The sequence below is a fragment of the Grampus griseus genome (genome assembly GCF_964374135.1).
Source record: "Grampus griseus genome assembly, chromosome: 15".
In the NCBI taxonomy this organism is placed as follows: Eukaryota; Metazoa; Chordata; class Mammalia; order Artiodactyla; family Delphinidae; genus Grampus; species Grampus griseus.
The window spans coordinates 28,614,129-28,633,158 of NC_139009.1; the positions used below are offsets into that span (position 1 = coordinate 28,614,129).

General features: G+C 41.2%; 1 protein-coding gene across 3 annotated transcripts in view; it reads right to left on the bottom strand.

The window, feature by feature from the left end:
* The window catches only part of FEZ2 (fasciculation and elongation protein zeta 2), a 46,574-nt gene extending 34,575 nt beyond the window's left edge, over window positions 1-11,999 (bottom strand). For all 3 annotated transcript variants that reach the window (XM_082671726.1, XM_082671725.1, XM_082671724.1), the window contains exons 1-3: window positions 11,735-11,999; window positions 7,347-7,455; window positions 598-714 (exon numbers count right to left, since the gene is read on the bottom strand). In XM_082671726.1, the coding sequence (XP_082527852.1) occupies window positions 598-714; window positions 7,347-7,455; window positions 11,735-11,988 (480 nt within the window). In that variant the 5' untranslated portion in view covers window positions 11,989-11,999. The remainder of the gene's footprint in view (window positions 1-597; window positions 715-7,346; window positions 7,456-11,734) is intronic.
* Between the last annotated feature and the right edge of the window lie 7,031 nt (window positions 12,000-19,030).

Below are 19,030 nucleotides of genomic sequence, written 5' to 3' on the forward strand. Positions count from 1 at the left end.
AGCCATGGAACACTTGACTTGACGAAGAACCTCTTGCACCACAGTTTGACAATACAGCAGAAGTGGGAAGAGTATTCAGAAAATGAGAAAGCTGATTCAACTGGTTTTAAATGAATACAGGGTTGACATTATTAGAGCATTCCACAGGACTAATGCTCACTTCTTTCCTGGATACACAATAAAGACTTCTGATAAGTGCTAATGATTTCTACATAGGTTTTAGAGAAACTAGATAATTTCTGCACCGATATAGTTTGCCCATGTCTGGTTAAATGTAAAGAAAGAAGAAAATTCACAGGATTTTTTCTGATTCCAGTGTAAGCAATAACCCTCTTTTAAAGTAACCCGCTGTACTGTTTTAACAATGCTTATCTTGGAAAATTGCATATATTGAAAAATCTTCCCAAGTAACATAATCCAACTGCTTCAGATTACATATACTTTCTTCTTTCCTCAGGAGAAAACTGTTAAGCCTGTATTACCAGAAAATACAATAGAAATAAGTAAATTCCAACACCCCATCACTTATGGCCACAATAAGAAATCGTTTTTCAGCCAAGGATCCCTTCCCTTGATGGATGGGATTCTCCTTTGTACCTGGTCTGCCGTGAAGAGGGGCTCGTCGTTAACGCAGGAGACGATGATTGAATGCATATCCAGCTGTTCTCGCAGCTCCTCATCGTCTGAGGTATCAAAGAGCAAGCTGTCACTCATCTAAAAACAAAAACTACCCACTGTTAAGAGGAGGACATTCTGATCACAACTAAGTCGAAGCATCTGGGTAAAGGAGGCTGCAGAGGGAAGCATCTGCTGAGAGCTTCAAAAGGCAGATATTATTACAGCTGCTGTGTACCAGGCAGTGTGTGAGGTGCTCTGCATAGTCATCTCAAACAGAAATGAGAGGAATGTAGAATAAATATGAAATTAAGGTGCTGTATATATCCCCTCTTGCCCAAACAGACACACACTTAGCTATTTATTCCAAGAGGAAGAGTGTCTAGGAAGTACAAAAATATATGGTGTTCGATAGCAATTTATAGGGAATTATAGCAAATGGGGGCGGCGGGAGACAGGGGCAAATGTTATTTAATTAATGATCTAATAGGAAGATTAGTATATGTAAAAATTCCACAGAAAACACAGAAGTTAGTTTGCAAGTAACTAACTTTAACAGAGTAAAAGATAAGTAATCAACTCCCTGGCAGGTGGGAACTGTCCACGCGGATCATACTGAGCCCTTCCAGTTGAAAATCTATCTCTTCTTCCAAAAAAGAGTATTTCTAGGTTCCAAAAATATCTTTAAACCAAACTATGCTGGAGATTTTCTCTTTGCCTTACTACCGTTTCTCTCCCCAATCGTGCCCCCAGAGACTGACCTTTATGGGCTACATCAAAGGATGCCCTTGGCTTCTGGCTTCCAGGTGGATTAACACACTGGTAGACACTAGCAGGAGACTGGAAGGCAGGAGGGGAAGGGCTGGGCATTTATTCTGCTGTCTGCCTCCCTACCAGATTCCAAAGGCTGCAGCTCCTGTCAAGCTGACCTCTCCCCCATCGCTACTCTCCCCAGGTTCTGGTAACTTCTCCCTCTCCTTACCTCTCTTCATGCCTAAGGGTGCTAAAGGGCTGCTTGCTGTTGCCACCACCAGGGTATTGCACCATGTCTACCTCATATGGTGTCTCTTAACCTGCCCACATGAATATCAACAGCCCCTATAATAATGACCTCACCTTTACTAACTATAAAGGCCTGACCTAGAAAACCCAGCAGATTAAAATGGACAAGTGATCATCTATCCATCATGACATGACCATTCAGACGATGAAAAGAACAAATTAGAACTCTGTTCATCAGAAGGAGTGGCACACTGAGTTCCCAAAGAACAAATGGGCAACTAGGAACTACGTAAGAAGCAACCGTGTAGTTCTAGCAGAGAGTACATAATTTAAAAAATATATATTTTACCTGGGAAAATTATTTACCAGTACAGAGGATATATATAAAAATTGAAGATACAGTTGGATGGATGTAGGTCCCTACTGCCTCCCTAGCTCCTCACAGGTCTGAAGTTTAATGGTGAATACACCCCACAGAATAAGAAACCTGCAGGTGAGAAGTGCAAAGAAAAACACTGACGTGCTGCCTTTCATAACATTAGGCTGTGGGAGGAGCCACATCAGCACTCCCGCTCTATCTGCTACCACATACTGCGATGCCATGCTGCACCACGGGGATGACACGCCCCACATTTGATTTCTCACTGCACCATCAGGCTAGGAAAGGCCTGGACGTGGCCTTCAACATATGAAATTTCAAAAAGCTGTGTGGGGGAAGGAAAAAAACCCTAAAAGCTTCCAGAGAGAAAAAACCATCACATTAAAAGGATCAGAAACCAACGCGTCATTTGAATTCTCAACAGAGAATTAAAAAATCAATGCAATTTCCATGTTTCAATAAATTCCACCCTAGAATCCTATATCCAGCTAAACTAACAATTCGGTAGGGGGTTAGAATAAAGAGATTTTCAGACATTCAATTTCTCAAAGAATGTACCTCTCAGGTACCCTTTCTCAGAAAACCACGCAGAGTATGTTCCATTAAAACCAGGAGGAAAACCAAAAAAGGAAGCAGACATAGGATCTAACACAAGAAAGAGGTGAAGGGAATTCTTATAATGACAGTGAAGTAAAGATCCCAGAATGATGACTGTGGAGCTAAACTAGAGAGTAGCCAGTTCAGATTAGAATTGTTACTGCAGAAGGAATTAAGAAAAGCATGAAAGAAAAAGAGAAAGAAAGCCTGACAGATTACCTAGTGTGTTTCACTTACTAAAATGACTTTTATGGCTCTGTTGAGGTTGAATTAGTGAGCTAATGATAACCTAAATCAACCACAAAAAGGCAATTATTACTACCTTAAGAAAAACAAAAAAACAAAAAAAAAGAGGACACGCAATCATAAAATGTACTTAAATGTGAACATTTATATAGTCAATATAGAGCTTCCCTGGTGGTTCAGTGGTTAAGAATCCACCTGCCAATGCAGGGTACACGGGTTCAAGCCCTGGTCCAGGAAGATCCCACATGCTGCGGAGCAACTAAGCCCGTGAGCCACAACTACTGAGCCCCTGTGCCACAACCACTGAAGCCCGTGTGCCTAGAGCCCATGCTCCACAATAAAGAGAAGCCACCGCAACAAGAAGCCCGCACACCGCAATGAAGAGTAGCCCCCACTCGCCGCAACTAGAGAAAGCCCGCGTGCAGCAACAAAGACCCAATGCAGCCAAAAATAAATTAATTTTTAAAAGAAAGGTCAATATGAATTATGAAGGTTAATATAACCAAAAATTTTGACATAATTATATTGGGAAGATGAGGGAAGCAGAAGTTTTTGTGAGGGTTGTGGTTGGAGGGCTAGAGGGAAGACTTTGAGAGTGCTAAACCCTCATCCTCTGGGTAGAAAGTAAATGAATAAAGTCTAAAGTTGAATAAAATCAAGTAAAATGATAGGAGAATGTTATCTGCTGGATGAAAAGTTGAAGTAGTTGAAAGCGGTTGCCTCTGGTAAATGGAAGTCAAGCATTATGAGGTAAGTAGGGCAGAGGCTGCTTTTTCATGTTGTCCTATAGCTTTAGTTCACTTTTTTAAACTAGACAGTTGTCCTGTTAATAAGAAAGGAGAAAGGTCAAGAGATGTGGCTCTTGATGAGAGAGGATGTTTGATTTCAAGATAGTAGAAGTGGAGATGAAAAGTGCCACACGAGGGTGTACGATGATGTAGAGTACCTAACAATTACATTCACTGCTCCTAAAACTTCAACACCCTTCCCCAAAATCACAACTCTATGTTGTGACTTGAGGACCATAGTTTTGTCTTATTTTTCCCCCTTATAGCAAGTGAAAGTTTTAATTTTAAAATTACTCCTAAGGAAGCCATTATTATCTTCTGTTTCTACTCTTAAAGATAAAAAGGTGCATTAAACAAAGTCCCTGTCCCTGAAGAAATCCTCATGATAGAAGGAAAAACACGGCACAGGAGATGTTCCTAAGGCAAAATGATTCAGAAGCATTCTATCACATAAGCATGATCAAGAATGGCACTGGATTTAGAACAGGTTTACAGCTATTGCCAAAACACATGAGTGATACCAATACGCCATTAGAATAAATTTCCATGACAACAGAAATAATGATCCCAGACCATCTTTCCAGAGAGGGAGCCAAGCCCATTCCCCACAGAGATGGCATATGCTAAGGGCTGGAATCCCTTTCGGGCTTTGAAAACTAAACTTGGCTGTCATGGGTATCATCATTCACGCTCCCATTCGGCATCAATGTGCCTCTTTGCCAAGCATTCCCTTCACTCCTTCCTATGCCAGGTTTAGATATAGAGCCATGGTTCTGTTTCCCTCTATAAAACTGAAGCTGCCTCAAATGGAAAAAATGTGCCCATGTAAGAACTTGGAATGTACCAGTTGCCTTCCTCTAGAAAAGACCCATCAAATTTAGAAGTGTGCCATCTTAAACAGCAATGAAAAAAACTTAAAAACAAATCTAGGGAACTATGGTTTCCTGTTTTTCTCATCCTAACCAAAAAGAAACCTCTTCCCCTTTTGTCAAAAATTTCATATAGGGGACTTCCCTGGTGGCACAATGGTTAAGAATCCGCCTGCCAATGCAGGGGACAAGGGTTCGAGCCCTGGTCCGGGAAGATCCCACATGCCGTGGAGCAACTAAGCCCGTGCGCCACAACTACTGAGCCTGCGCTCTAGAGCCTGTGAGCCACAACTACTGAACCCACGTGCTACAACCACTGAAGCCCGTGCTCCTAGAGCCCGTACTCCACAATGAAAGAAGCCACCGCAATGAGAAGCCTGCGCGTCACAACGAAGAGTAGCCCCCACTCGCCTCAACTAGAGAAAGCCTGCGCGCAGCAACAAAAACCCAACACTGCCAAAAATAAATAAATAATAAAATAAATTTTAAAAAATTTCATATAGACACTGTTATACAACTGGAATAATCTAAAGAATGCTTCTGGGGCTTCCCTGGTGGCGCAGTGGTTGAGAGTCCGCCTGCCGATGCAGGGGACACACGTTTGTGCCCCGGTCCGGGAAGATCCCACATGTCGTGTAGCGGCTGGGCCCGTGAGCCATGGCTGCTGAGCCTGCGCGTCCGGAGCTTGTGCTCCGCAACGGGAGAGGCCACAACAGTGAGAGGCCCGCGTACCACAAAAAAGACACCAAAAAACACAAAAAACATTAATTATATGCTACCTAATAACATGGTTGCTTCTTATGTCATACCTTGTTCTTCAGGAACTTAATGTGTGCTATTCATTCCTGAGGACTAGACTTCTCATCTCAGTTGTATTCATCACCTGGGTAGTCATGTCAAGACAGACAGATGTTAGATGATCACTTGTCCATTTTAACTTGCTGAGTTTTCCAGGTAAGGGTTTCACAACCAGTACTAGTACTAAACTCCACATCATTACTAATCACTACCCTTGGCTATGCCATTGCTCTAGCATTGAAAACAGTCAAAAGGCAGACAAAGGGAGTGACGTCCCCAGAGGTAACCAAATAACAATATTCATTGAAACTGGATTAGAGTGTTCCATTCATGCTACTAATGTATTTCCCTTTGAAACTATGAAAAGATCTCTTCTCTACTATTTTTTAATATGTCAAACAAAAAAGTACTCATTGACTGGCTATTGTGGATTCAATACTATGTTAAATAATATAGAAAACATTTTTAAAACACTTTCCACCACAGTGTCTGAACTTATATAGCCTCACTGATGAGATTATTCATTTGTTCACTCAACAAACATGTCTTAGTAATCAGTATGTGCCAGGCACAGTGGTGGTTACTGAAAGACAAATACAAAGATACCTACCAGGAGGTTACAATCTAATGACAGACCCAGATATATAATAAGAGAACACAATAATGATTTGAGACACGGACAAAGCACCGTGAGGACCAGCTTGCAGGAGACTAGGGGGCTAAATTCTGTGGGACAGATAAGTCCTTTACGATTTTCACACCCCAACAAGCGTAACCGATTCCCACAGAGAGGAGTGCATTTTCCTTCCATGCTAGGATTGAGGCCATGGCAAAATGACCATCTGTCAGAGACACTGTAGATGGGAATTCCCCCCAAATGAGAGACTGGATTAAGTGTCCTTTAAAGTCCCTTCCAACTCTAAAATTATATAATTCCATGAGATCAGCAAAGGCTAAAACAGTAATAGGAAGCTTCAGAGAGGAAGGGAAACTTGAACTAAGCCCAGAATGATAGCTAAGATGCAAATAAACAGAAGACAGATCATAAAATATTTTGTTTTATTCCTTTCCCTAAATGTATGTCAGGTCAGCCTGCAAAACAGCTTAAGGGGATTAATAATTGGAACAAATAATAAATCCTATATCTACTAGAATACAAAGAATATAGTCAGAATTATATATTTTATGAGAAAATAGTAGGGAGCAAGCTTTTCTGAATCACATTTTTAAGAAAATCATTTCAGAAAATGATTTAAAATACTCACAGCACTACTGCATTATATTCCCAGTAATTGCACAAATACACTTAATGAAATACAGAGCATGCTAAAAGACCTGGCATGAGCTTACACTGCTATTTGATGAAGAATTTAAAGAGTCAGGCCCTGAAACTTCCATTTGGCCTCGTTTGTCATCAGTTTTAAAACACACTGTGATTTTCCACTTAAAGCAATTCTCTTCGTTTTTCTGTCCGCCTTGTTGTCCTATCACCTGTGCTCACACTTCTTACTCAAGGTGTCTTCACTTTCAGTTCCAAGACATATATAGCAGCCTCCAACAGTTAGCCAAGAACACATTAAAAAGCCAAGAACTGAAATCTTTTAAAGGTTCCCCAATGTTCACAGAGAAACACAATCTTCAGACGATATGTCACATCTAGCAAGTCATTAAATTCTTCAGAAAGTTAACTCTCTGTAGATATTCCAGTACCCTCTATATATTAAATCAAAGGCTAGGGTTCTTACTGACTGTTCTCAGCACATCAAAATTGTTATTTAAGCTGGAAAAAAATGCTGATCGTTGGTGTTCATACACAGGTGATGAAAATTTACCTAAACATAAAAAAGTTGAGTGTGTGCTGGGGAAGAATGGAGGGAAGCGCTAGCAAGCCGACAGTAGCAGAAAAGAGATGGCAAAAGAAGGCCACTCCAATTGCCATAAGCTTGGAAATAAGAAGCAACTCAACCAATTGTGGTTAAATAGAAATGCTACTTTTTAGTTCCATTATGAGAATCAGTTATTCAGAAACTACTGGTGCAATTCCTAACTTACCCTTTTTTCTGAGAGGTTCAGAGTAAGCAAATGCAAGGTCCTAGTATGGGATGACTTCCAGTCTACAGGCATTACATTTCCATAATTATCTGTCAGGGCATTCCAAATCCTTAAAAAGAAGAAAACTACAATCAGTGAAACTTAACATTCTGTACGTCATTATTAAACAGATACCTAGTACTACAGTGACAGAGAACAAAAAGCATCAGAGCAAAGAAACAGGAGGCTATTGTTTCTCAGAAAAGCATCAACAAAGTAGAGGCTCCAGGGCTTCCCTGGTGGCGCAGTGGTTGAGAGTCTGCCTGCCGATGCAGGGGACACGGGTTCGGGCCCCGGTCCGGGAAGATCCCACATGCCGCGGAGCGGCTGGGCCCGTGAGCCATGGCCGCTGAACCTGCACATCCAGAGCCTGTGCTCCGCAACGAGAGAGGCCGCAACAGTGAGAGGCCCGCGTACCAAAAAAAAAAAAAAAAAAAAGTAGAGGCTCCAGAATAAGACAAAAGAAAAATCCTATCATTGGGCCTGACAAGAAGTCCTGAGGGAAGGTGACAGGACATAGAAAACTCTCACAAAGTCGAGAGCTGACATTTCCAGAAAACTCTCACAAAGTCGAGAGCTGACATTTCCACTGTATCGTGTGCCAGGCTCTAAGTAAGCAATTTACATATATTCTAAGCAATTTACATACATTAACTCATTTAATCCTCAAAAACAGTATTATGAAGAACAGTTATTATCCCCATTTGACAGACAGAAACTAAAGCACAGGAAGGTTAAATAATGTTTCTCAAGCCAAAAGAGGTAGTAAATACACTGTGCTTTATACTTATTTTTCTCTTGTAACTTCGGAACATATAGACTATTTCATAGAATGAATAATCTCTCTCTAACCAAAGAGAAAGAATTTTCTGGAGAAAGAATTCAGTCTCAATGTGAGACTAGGGTTTAATATCTAATTTATAATAGGCTAAGACTAAGATAAGATGAAAAGGGAAAGAAAGGGAGTTCACAATAAAATGCAGATTATACCCAGTGCAGTTACCCTTCCTTATTATCAAACAGCATTTTGGGGAGGCAACAGGGTAAAATGAAAAGGGTACTGGACTAAATTCAGAAAACAGACTTGTCTACATTCATCCTCAATGTGTCTTTGACTGTGTCCCTTAACCTCTGTAGGTATTAGCTGGACTTCTTAAAATGAGAAGCTTGGACAAGAATAGCAGACATTCCTTCCAGCTCTATTACTCTAAGCATTAATTCAAATGAGTTGTATTGAGAAAAGTCCCAAACCACAATGGAAAAAGGACTGCAAACTCCAATTTCATGACCAAAATTCATTTCAGCCCCAAAATATTAACCAGCATTTTTGTTAAATGACATTATATGAAAAACATGAGTTCAGAAATATGAATGAGATGAAATTTAATTAGGGTAAGTAAAGTTAAACACTACACATATAAGCTACTTAATGGCCAGAGATACTCACATAGAAGTCATAAAGAAAAAACAACAAAAAAAACCACCACCCTAACATTTATAACAGGTATCCAATTGTGAATAAGCCACTAAAAAATTGGGTGGGTCTCTTTTCCAAGCATGTAAGATACTAGGATACAAAAACAAGACCACCAGGGACGTAAAAATAAGAATGCAAGCTTTAAAATAGAGAAACAACATACTGATTTAATGAATTGGGATTTGGTGCTAAAGAGAAGAAGCAATGTGACCACAACTGCCAAAAATCCCAAAATGATGTTTGGCTTTGGAATGCACATTAGCCGCAATGAAAATGTGAACCCAAAAAGCTCTAGAAAACTGGCTCATTTACCCAGAAAATCTCCCATATGCATGGTTCATTCCTGTCCTCCTCTCTGCAGGAATCATCTCCTCTAATGCCAGTATGCTCAAATTGGAAACAACACTTCTGGATGCTAAACTTGCTGGGTTTCTGGCTCACATCTTCCTGGGTAAAAGATTTGCAAATACTGAATAACTGACCATGTATCTAACCCTGGGTAGGAACTACTAGCATATTCTAGTAGGTGAAAACAGTCCAGAGTTTTTGAGGTTTGTTTTGTCTGCTTGTTTGCTCCTTCTTAAATGAGGCTATAATAAAAGGACAAGTGGAGTGGAAGATTTCATGTAGAACTGACTGTGGGTGAATTTGATCTACCAAGAAAATGAAGCACAATTCACAGTCCTCTATCTTCACCAGGGCCAGAACATTTGTGGTTGGAAGGACATAGGGCCGAGTTAACTGAAAGATCTGTAGAAATCTCCAGTCAAGACATGAACTGCCTTGGTCCTTATCATAAAGTATTACAGCCAGTCATGAACAACTAGCAGGGCAGCTCTTTTCCAAAGGTCAAAGTGCTGCTGACATTGAATCCCACACCAGATCCTTCTAAAGTAAAACTTTAGCAGATAAGCACAGTCTGTATTTAACCAAAACTAAAACCGGGACTCAGAAGTGAAATAAAGTGCCCTAAGGCAAGGCACTATCTGGGTGAAAGAATTCTCAGCTGTCTCTAGTCAAAGAAACAGGAATGGACTCTATCAAGCAATGGAGAGCAGATTTATGCAATAGAATGCAATAGAATAGGGACAATGAGAGTGGTCTACAGTGAGAGTGGTGAGCAACCCCAGCTCAGAAAAGAGACAGAGATTCCCAAATCAAGGGACATGCTGTACCACCAACATCTACTATCTACTAAACCATTATCAAGAGTAACAAAACTTTTAAGTTTTATATCAACTGAAGATTTAAGCAAAGGCTAAAATACACTACTTTTCAGACAGTACAGGTGATGCAAAAATAAGGAATCTTATCTGTGTACAAACCACTAATCTGTTTTGAGAAGTTATTCTTGATAAACCCAAATATATAATAAATATAATTTTTAAATCCAGAGAATGTCCTGAGTCTAGTGATTCCGAGTATATAACTCTATGTATAACACTACCTTCTCTTTGGGAATAGACTGTTTAAAATGTCATCTTTTGCCACTGATTGCATGCATATCTGTGAGTATAATATCCAATCAAAAACTTTTCCTTTTATGCCTGGGCAGAACACTGTACAGAGGCAGCAATGAAAAGATATGGTCTCCAAGCATAGCTGGGCCTGAACCACTGCTATGTTTACAGGCCCCCATTCCCAACCCCCTCTTCCTGATAAATCTTCTGATTCGCAGAGGAAACTGACAAGCCCCTTTCTATGCCCATGAATCCTTCCCTCAAGAATTCTTCCCTGACCTCTCCATCCCTTCAATGCTCTGAAAACCCACCCCTACCCACAACCTCAGTGTTTACTCCATAATTTCACCCTCAGCCTCTCCAGGGCTCCTCTCCCCCTACATTACAATATTGTCAAATTCCCTCACTCTCATCATTCCTTTCTGTATCTTCTGGAGTAAAACTATGGTACATAATTACAGCCCTTATCTAACCAAATTATAACTAGGTTTCTGGGCAGTTAAATAACCTCTGTCCCTCCATTCCCCTAGCTCTCATAAAGCCCTGCGAATTTCCTATCATTGCACTTAGATGATTCTGTAATAATTACCTGTTTATGCATTGGTCTCCCTACCAGACTAGGAGATCCTTGCTATTAATAACCAGAGCTTTTGCCTCTGTGGGAACTCACACTCAATCTGGGCTCTCAGATGGAGCCAATAAATTCCTGTGGCAAAAACGCTGCTGCAACGTCGGTACCTTTGCATGTGCTATATCCCTGAGCTAGAATGCTAGACCTTTTTTCACCTGGCAGGCAAACTCCCACTCACCCATCAGGGTCGTTTTCACACTTCTTTCCCTATGAAGTCCTTCCTGACTCTCCCCCTCTCCCTCTATATTTTGTACATATATCCATTACAGCGTTTGTCACACCCATACAAATGTTTGTTTACAAATCTAGCTCCCACCCTAGACTGCCCTCTGCTTGAGAGGGGTAATGTCCAGTCATCTTGGTATTCCCAGTGAGAAGCAGCCTCTGGCACGTAGCAGGCGCTTAAAAAATGCTGGTTGAATGAATGAATGTCTACACATGTGCCCGAGGAGATACTATCTCTAACTACGGGGCTCTGTACAAGACTCCGCTCCAAACCAAACAGGGATTGGTTTCTAGGAAGGAGGAGGACGTTTAAGGGGTCGTTGGGGGCCAGGGGAGCAGGGGATTTAAATCGCCAGGGGCGCAAAGGCCTAAAGCCCCAAGGAAGGAGATAGGAGAACACGGAGGGGCGGGACCCCGGAGTTGAAGGAGGCGGAAGGAGGGTGCGGGGACAAGCCTGCGGCCAGAGTCCCGCCGAGGCTGCTGACTGAGGGCCGGCGGGCAGGGCGAGGGGCTGGACGAGGGGCAGAGGAGGCTCCCGCCCGCGACCCGCACTCACTCGTCCCCCTGCAGGAGGCTGCACTCGGTGATGGGCCGCACGGCCGCCCTGGGGGGCTCGGCACCCGGACCGGAGGGACGGAAACACAGGCTCAGCTTTTCCTCCAGGCTGCAGGCCAGCGCTGGGAAACCGTCGCCTCCCCCGCCCGGCCCTGCTTCGGCCTCGGGGCTCGCGTTACAGTTCTCCTGGTCCTGGAGGCTCAGGGCCGGCTCCTGGAACTCATAGAAATCCTGCCAGTCCCCGTCCGCCGCCATCGCCGCCTGGTGCAGTCGCGCGCCCCGCCCCAGCCCCGCAGTCTGGCCCCGCCCCCGAAGCTCCGCACCGCCCCCGAAGCACCGCCACGCCCGAGGCCCCACCCCCCTACCTCCGGCGGAGTCTTGGACCTGTCGCGGGCCTCGCAGCCCCGGGGTCTTCCCTTCTCCTGAGTCTTCTTTGAGTTGAGAGCTGGTCCCGGTAGAAAGGAAAACTTTAACTGCGTAGAGTCACTTCCTATAGTCTATCATTCAGGAATAGCTTTACTCTAAGATTTCCTTAGTGGGAACCTGGCCTAAATGTGGCTAAAATAAAGGACTTCTTTAAACTTGCACCCGGTGTCACATTACTCCCCAAATCATTTCCCCAAAGTAACCTGGCTCCTTTGGTAACTTTTCAACCAGACCATTGTCACTTGGAAATGCTTAAATGGTACCAAAATTCATTCCACAAATATTTTATGTCTCCCACGTGTAAAGCACGTGCTAGACCCTCTGCAACATACAAAGATGCACAATTATGTGAGTTAATATTTGCAAAGCACTTGGAACAGTGCCTGACAGTAAGTACCAAATGTGTATGTTTTATAACTAATATATGACTGCTCCCTGCAACGGGCTTACAATGCAGTTAGAGCGATAAAACTGGAAAGCGTTTATACCAAAAAGTATAACTGGGAGTAGAGAGTTACTGTTTAACGTGTATTGAATTTGTTTTGCAAGATGAAGAGCATTGGAGATGGTTACTCAAGAATATAAATGTACTTAATACCACTAAACTGTACGCTTAAATATGGTTAAGATGGTAATTTTATGTTATGTGTATTTTACCATCAGAAAAAAAATTAGGGGAAAAGATATAATTCTAAGGGAGTGTGAATATGTAAAGGCAACAAATACCTAGGAGCTGATAGAAGCAGTATCTTTGGACTGCAGTAATCAAATACTTCCTTTAGGAATCAGAACATAGTTGGGTCATAAAAGATGAATTCCTATTCTGAAAAATAAATACGAAGTTAATAACAGAAAATAAGATTTTCCCAGTATGCTCTGTCCATGTCTTGACAACGTGGAAACCTATCCTCAAGAATACACGTTAGGGGCTTCCCTGGTGCCGCAGTGGTTGAGAACCTGCCTGCTAATGCAGGGGACACGGGTTCGAGCCCTGGTCTGGGCAGATCCCACAAGCTGCGGAGCAACTAGGCCCGTGAGCCACAGCTACTGAGCCTGCGCGCCTGGAGCTTGTGCTCTGCATCAAGAGAGGCCCGCGCACCGCGAGGAAGAGTGGCCCCCGCTTGCCGCAACTAGAAAGCCCTCACACAGAAGTGAAGACCCAACACAGCCAAAACTAAATAAATAAATTATTTTTTAAAAATACATGTTAATACCAAAATTTCCTATTTACCATTCTGATAAATTTTGTCTCGTATTTCAGTGATTTGTCCCATATTTAACAAGATACTTCTATAAATCAAGCCTAAGGAACTGCTGATAATTACTTTAAAGGCAATATCATTACCTTCCCATTTCCTTTGAAACCATGAAGGGAGGAGATGTTGAGCTCTACCAAGCCAAGAGTTAGAACTAATTACTCAATGGTTAATAGCTTTGGGGTTGATGAGAAAACATTAGCTGACATTCACCTATTTGAATATTACTCAAAAGTGATACTCTAAATGTATCAAAGATCTATTTTTCTCTAGGTATTGGGCTAGAGTCATGAGAAACTATGGAATTGACTCAAACTCTTCTAATTATGTACATAGCTAAGGCAAAAAATAATTTTTTTCTTGACCTGTATTTCCATTTACCTGTGTGGCATGTGTATGTTTGTTAGTGGAAATCAAAATTACTTACTCTTCCCACCCAAATGTAACAACTGTCAAATTTTTCATATGCCTGCAAATAAATTGCTATTGGGTTAGCTTTAGTGGTCTCAGAATTTTATTTTAGTCAAATTTTCCACATAGGAGGCTTTTTACTTTTAATTAAATGCAAAGCACCTGGTATCACCCCAGACCCTTTGAATACCCCATTGCAAAAACAAGATTTGAATCACTTTTCTTATTTATATTAGCACACCTATAGTAATCTTGGCACTCAACACAATCTATAAAAGTGCTCCCCAAAAACGTGCCTAGGAGAAAACTGCTCCTTTATGGGGAAAGAGCAATGAGACTAGAAAGAAACTATAGTATGGAATAAAATGTTAATTGGTGCTTCTGTAGATTTTAAATAATGACTGTAAACATGAAAAAGGAACAACAGAAAAGTTTAAATGGTAAAACATTCATAACCAGGTTAAATTATAAAGTAGCAGTACTTCAAAGCCTTCCACACACCTCTCTCCCCATGGGGTACCTGAGGGCTGCAGAGAGCTCCACAGCTTCAAGGACATCCAGCAGGAGTCTGTATTCCACCCGGTTGTGGCCTCAATTCCTTATGCCTGCTCTTTCCTTTAGTCCTTTTGGTCCTCCAGTCAAACTGCTTTTTTTTTTTTTTTTAGAAAATCCAGCTCCCAGTTACATTTGTTACAGAACCAGGTTCATTTTGCCTGACCAGCAGCAAGCAAAAGCACTGAAATGCCAGGAAACAGAGGGTTTATTCACAAGGCAGTCAAAGTAGAGACAGAACCAGCCTCAAACCCGCGTCAGGAAGACAAGGGGCTTGGGGTATTTATGAGATAAAGACTAAAGGAGCAGGGCAGTCTGAGGCGTAGAGGGGGGGGCGGGGGGTGGGGCCTAAGGAGCCTGACTGAAAAAAGGTGTGGTTAATCTGTGCAGGTGGAACTAAGCTACAGGCCTCTGCAGGTTCAGAAGTGGAGGCACTTAGCACAAACTGAGGGTGGAGTTTTTAGCCCTCTAACATCAAAAGGTCACCCAGCAGGCATGCCTCGTTGGAGGGTGGGTGGTCCTACCCAATCTTAACCAGCTCATCTGGAACTAGACACACCTGACACCAATTCCTGGAAAACGACTTGGGCAAACATCTTACTGTTTAGGCTACATGAAGCTTACAGGGCCTGCAAGTCTTTTTAACAACAATTAAAATGACCTTGATTGGTGAAGGCAAGTTACAGGTGAAATGGATTTAACTAATGATTACCTACAGTTTCACTACTCCCTAAACCTCCTCACTTAATAATTTCCTGACAGCAACCTTAGCCCACTTTCCAGCAACTCTTCTTCCCATCAGCTAAATTCTAGCTTCCTAATGTTGCCACAGATCTGGCCAAACCATACGCTTCCTGCCAGTCTCACCTGTTTAGTTCACTCCATCAACACCCAAAGGCTTCTGATTAAGAAGAGGTCCCCTCACTTCACTGTATCTCACATGACCTAATTCTACTAATTTGTCCACCGAAATCTATTTATTTCAGGCTTTTATTTCCTAGAGAGCAGATAAATATGAACACGTGTAAACATGCTTGCTCACTCCATGTATTAAGAAAACTTAGCCTATAGAGTGAATTTTCAGCACTTGATTCAAAATTAGAAAGATAATATAGAGTAAGTTCTAAAGAGAGCTTCATGGCACTTGGGTATTATGCTCAGATTAATCATTCAAGATGGAAAAAGTTACTTCTCTTGTTTGACAACGTTATTTAAATTTTGCACATATATAGTATATCACAGTGAAAATTTAAGTAACAAATAATAGAAAAGTAGATTATTCAACATATAGACCACCTAAACATTTAATTAATCAGAAAATATAAGAACTGCAAAAGAAAGAAACAAACCATTGAACACAGGACCAGAAAACACCTGGCTCTTAAAGTCTCACACAAGCAAATGCTGAAGGCATTATATAGCAAGAGTAAGACGATGAGAATGTATATACATGAAAATTCCTTGAGAAAAGCTAAGCTAATGGCTAAGTTTATTCAATAACAAGGTTAAAAATAAGTAAATAAAAACAGAGCTGACAAAACAAAAGTAAGAAGAATTGAGAAATCCATATGTTGAACCGAGAATTTAAGGAAAGGTTGCTGGTTTTCCAAAAAAGGAAAGGGTGGGCTCTTTCCATTTTGCCTCTATTAAAAAAAAAAAAAGAAAAGAAACTTTCGAGTAATCAAAATATCACAATGTAGGCTTTTTTATTAAAGAGTATTTAATTCTAATTGTCTAAGTTTGTTAGTGATGAATCTTTAATTTTAATGATCAGTTCGGAGTCTTGATCAGGCAGAACGTGATCAAGGGTCTGTGGAAACAGAGCTACACCACCAAGAGAAGGAACCAAGGTGACCGGCCATGGCCACAGCCTTACAAGGTATCAAAATAACTGAGTAGGAAAGACAGTGCCAAGTATATACCTGGCTGTGTTCTGGGTAGTCAAATGCTGGTCTCGAAAAATTAATGGAAACAACTATTAGCAGCGGTTATTTATCTAACATTATGACAGCTCTAACAATTTAACCTTCAAGGATCCTGTTATGGAAGGCACCCAGTGCACATTCTAAACTGCCTAAATTCTCTGTTTTGGAATATTCTTAATCTTCTCATCTGAAATTAAGATCATGCAGAGTTGAATATGCCAAATTTTATCTAATTTTTTTTTTTTTTGAGGATTTGCAGTATTCTGTGCACGGAGGCATCTTGGGATGGTGAAGCCCTCTCTGTTCCCTCTTTTCTATGATTGTCAGTACTGTATGCCCTCACTATTCATCTTATCATAGAACAAAGAACGAGGACTGGAAACTCTTCCTCCCACAAACAAGAGGAAGAGGCTACACGTGGCTCTTAAAATATGAACAAAAGAACTATAATAATGGGAATGTAATATATTCTCTATTATTTCTTCTCTTCAGAAGATTGTGATCTCGGTCTTTCCACATCAACATTCATCTCTAACTTTCCCACAGGAAAGCTGCTCCTAACCTTAATCATTCAAGATGACATTTCTGTGCACAAGTAACCTGAGTTCAGTACCTCTGTCACTGGGGTCCCTGTATGTATTTCAGCATCTTTGTCTCCCGGAGCCTATCTTGCCCATATTTCCTGAACCCTTTATTCTGAATTCTTTGTCTCATTACCACCCAAGATCGTTCAGGTCTAAAAAATTCTCAAAATTAATCCACTGTGGCAGAAAGCAGATGGTTGGTGCCCGGGTCATGGGATGGTTTGGGGTAGGAGAATTAACTGCAAAAGGACACAAGGAAAACTTCTGGAGTAATGGAAAAACTCTATGACTTGATGATAATGGTGACTATGTAGGTGTATACATTTATCAAACAGTAAGCTTAAAACAAGTACATTTTATTGCATGTAAATCTAACTTTATAAAATTTTTTAAGGTGTGGCTTTATAGCCAAAAAAATGGAAACAACCCAAATGTACACAGACAAATGAATGCATAAGCAAAATAGGGTGTGTGTATATATATATGTATATATGCAATGGAATATTATTTGGCCTTAAAAAGGAAAGTAATTCTGACACATGCTACAACATGGATGAACCTTGAAGACATTATGCTAAGTGAAGCCAGACACAAAAGGATAAATACCATATGCACTTATACAAGGTACCTAGAGTAGTCAAAATCATGGAGTCAGAAAGTAGAATGGTGGTTGCTAGGGGCTGAGAGGAGGGGGAAAGGGGGAATTAGTGTTTCATGGGTACAGAGTTTCCATTTGGGAGGATTAAAAAATTCTGGAGATGGATAGTGGTGATGACTGCACACATTGTAAATGAACTTAACTCACAGAACACCTAAAAATGGTAAAATGATCATTTTTATGCTATGTATATTTAACCACAATTTTTTCTAAACAGAGTGGCTTTATTGAATCGGTTGTTAGAATTGCCCTGTACAGATATGCCCTGCTTATTCAACATCTGATCTCTTTAAAGTGGATTCAAATCAGACATTTAAAATTAGTTCATACACTGTATGGAGTAATTGTTGATGGACTGTTAACTTGTTAATTATCTCTTCTATCTTACTTTTTGATTCAAACTGTATTTTATGCTGCAATTATATACATTGACTCCACTAGAAAGTAATGCAAGATTGATAAAATCGACTGTTGTCATTTGAAGATTTGAGTTTGAGGGGCTAACTCTGAGGAGAAGAAACTCAGTAGAGATGGAAATCTCTCGGGCCCAACACAGGGAAAAAAATAAAGAAAAGAGGAAAAGGTGCCTTCAAGAAAACAAACCAAGTCCACCTCCTATTGAATTGGCGGGGTGGGGGACTAAAAAGTAAAAATAAGCTCTACTGAGCACAACAACAGTCTGTCAGAAGGTGACACTGGGGAAGACTGACAGCACATTCATTCAGGGGACCAGGTGGCATTAATAGAGGCTCCTCCAGATATATAGTAAGACATAGATGCAGACGGTTCATAGGAGTTTGCAACTGAAGAGAAACCAGGAGGCTTGGATCACATTTGGATGAGCTCAATGGATTCTGTAAATAATTATACTTTTTGTCTGATCCAGGTCGCACATTTTATGTTCATCATGTGCATTATGTTCTATTTTCTGGTATACGTATTAATATAAATTTCTTATAAGGGTATTTCCACAGTCTCAAGAGTGTTAGGACGGGGAACCACAGCACCCAGCAATACTCCATGCAATCAGCTGGAGGAGTCCTCCAAAATTTGACCGATGAGGGTATTACAAGAATAAATATTAAAATTGGAGTGTCTCTCTTTGGACTTTTATTTTCTCGGGTCTTTGTCTTCGACTTGCTTTTTCCCTCTGAAATTTTGTTTCCAGAGATGTTGACATTTCTCTTGCTATCTTTAGAGAAGGAAAATTTCATTGTGAGTGGGGTTGGGATGGGCTGAGACTGGCGGGGGGGGGGGGGGTATATCTGTTCTATATGTTACATTATATATATATATATATATATATATATTTTTTTTTTTTTTTTTGCAGTACGCGGGCCTCTCACTGTTGTGGCCTCTCCCATTGCAGAGCACAGGCTCCGGACGCGCAGGCTCAGCAGCCATGGCTCACGGGCCTAGCCGCTCTGTGGCATGTGGGATCTTCCCAGACCGGGGCACGAACCCGTGTCCCCTGCATCGGCAGGC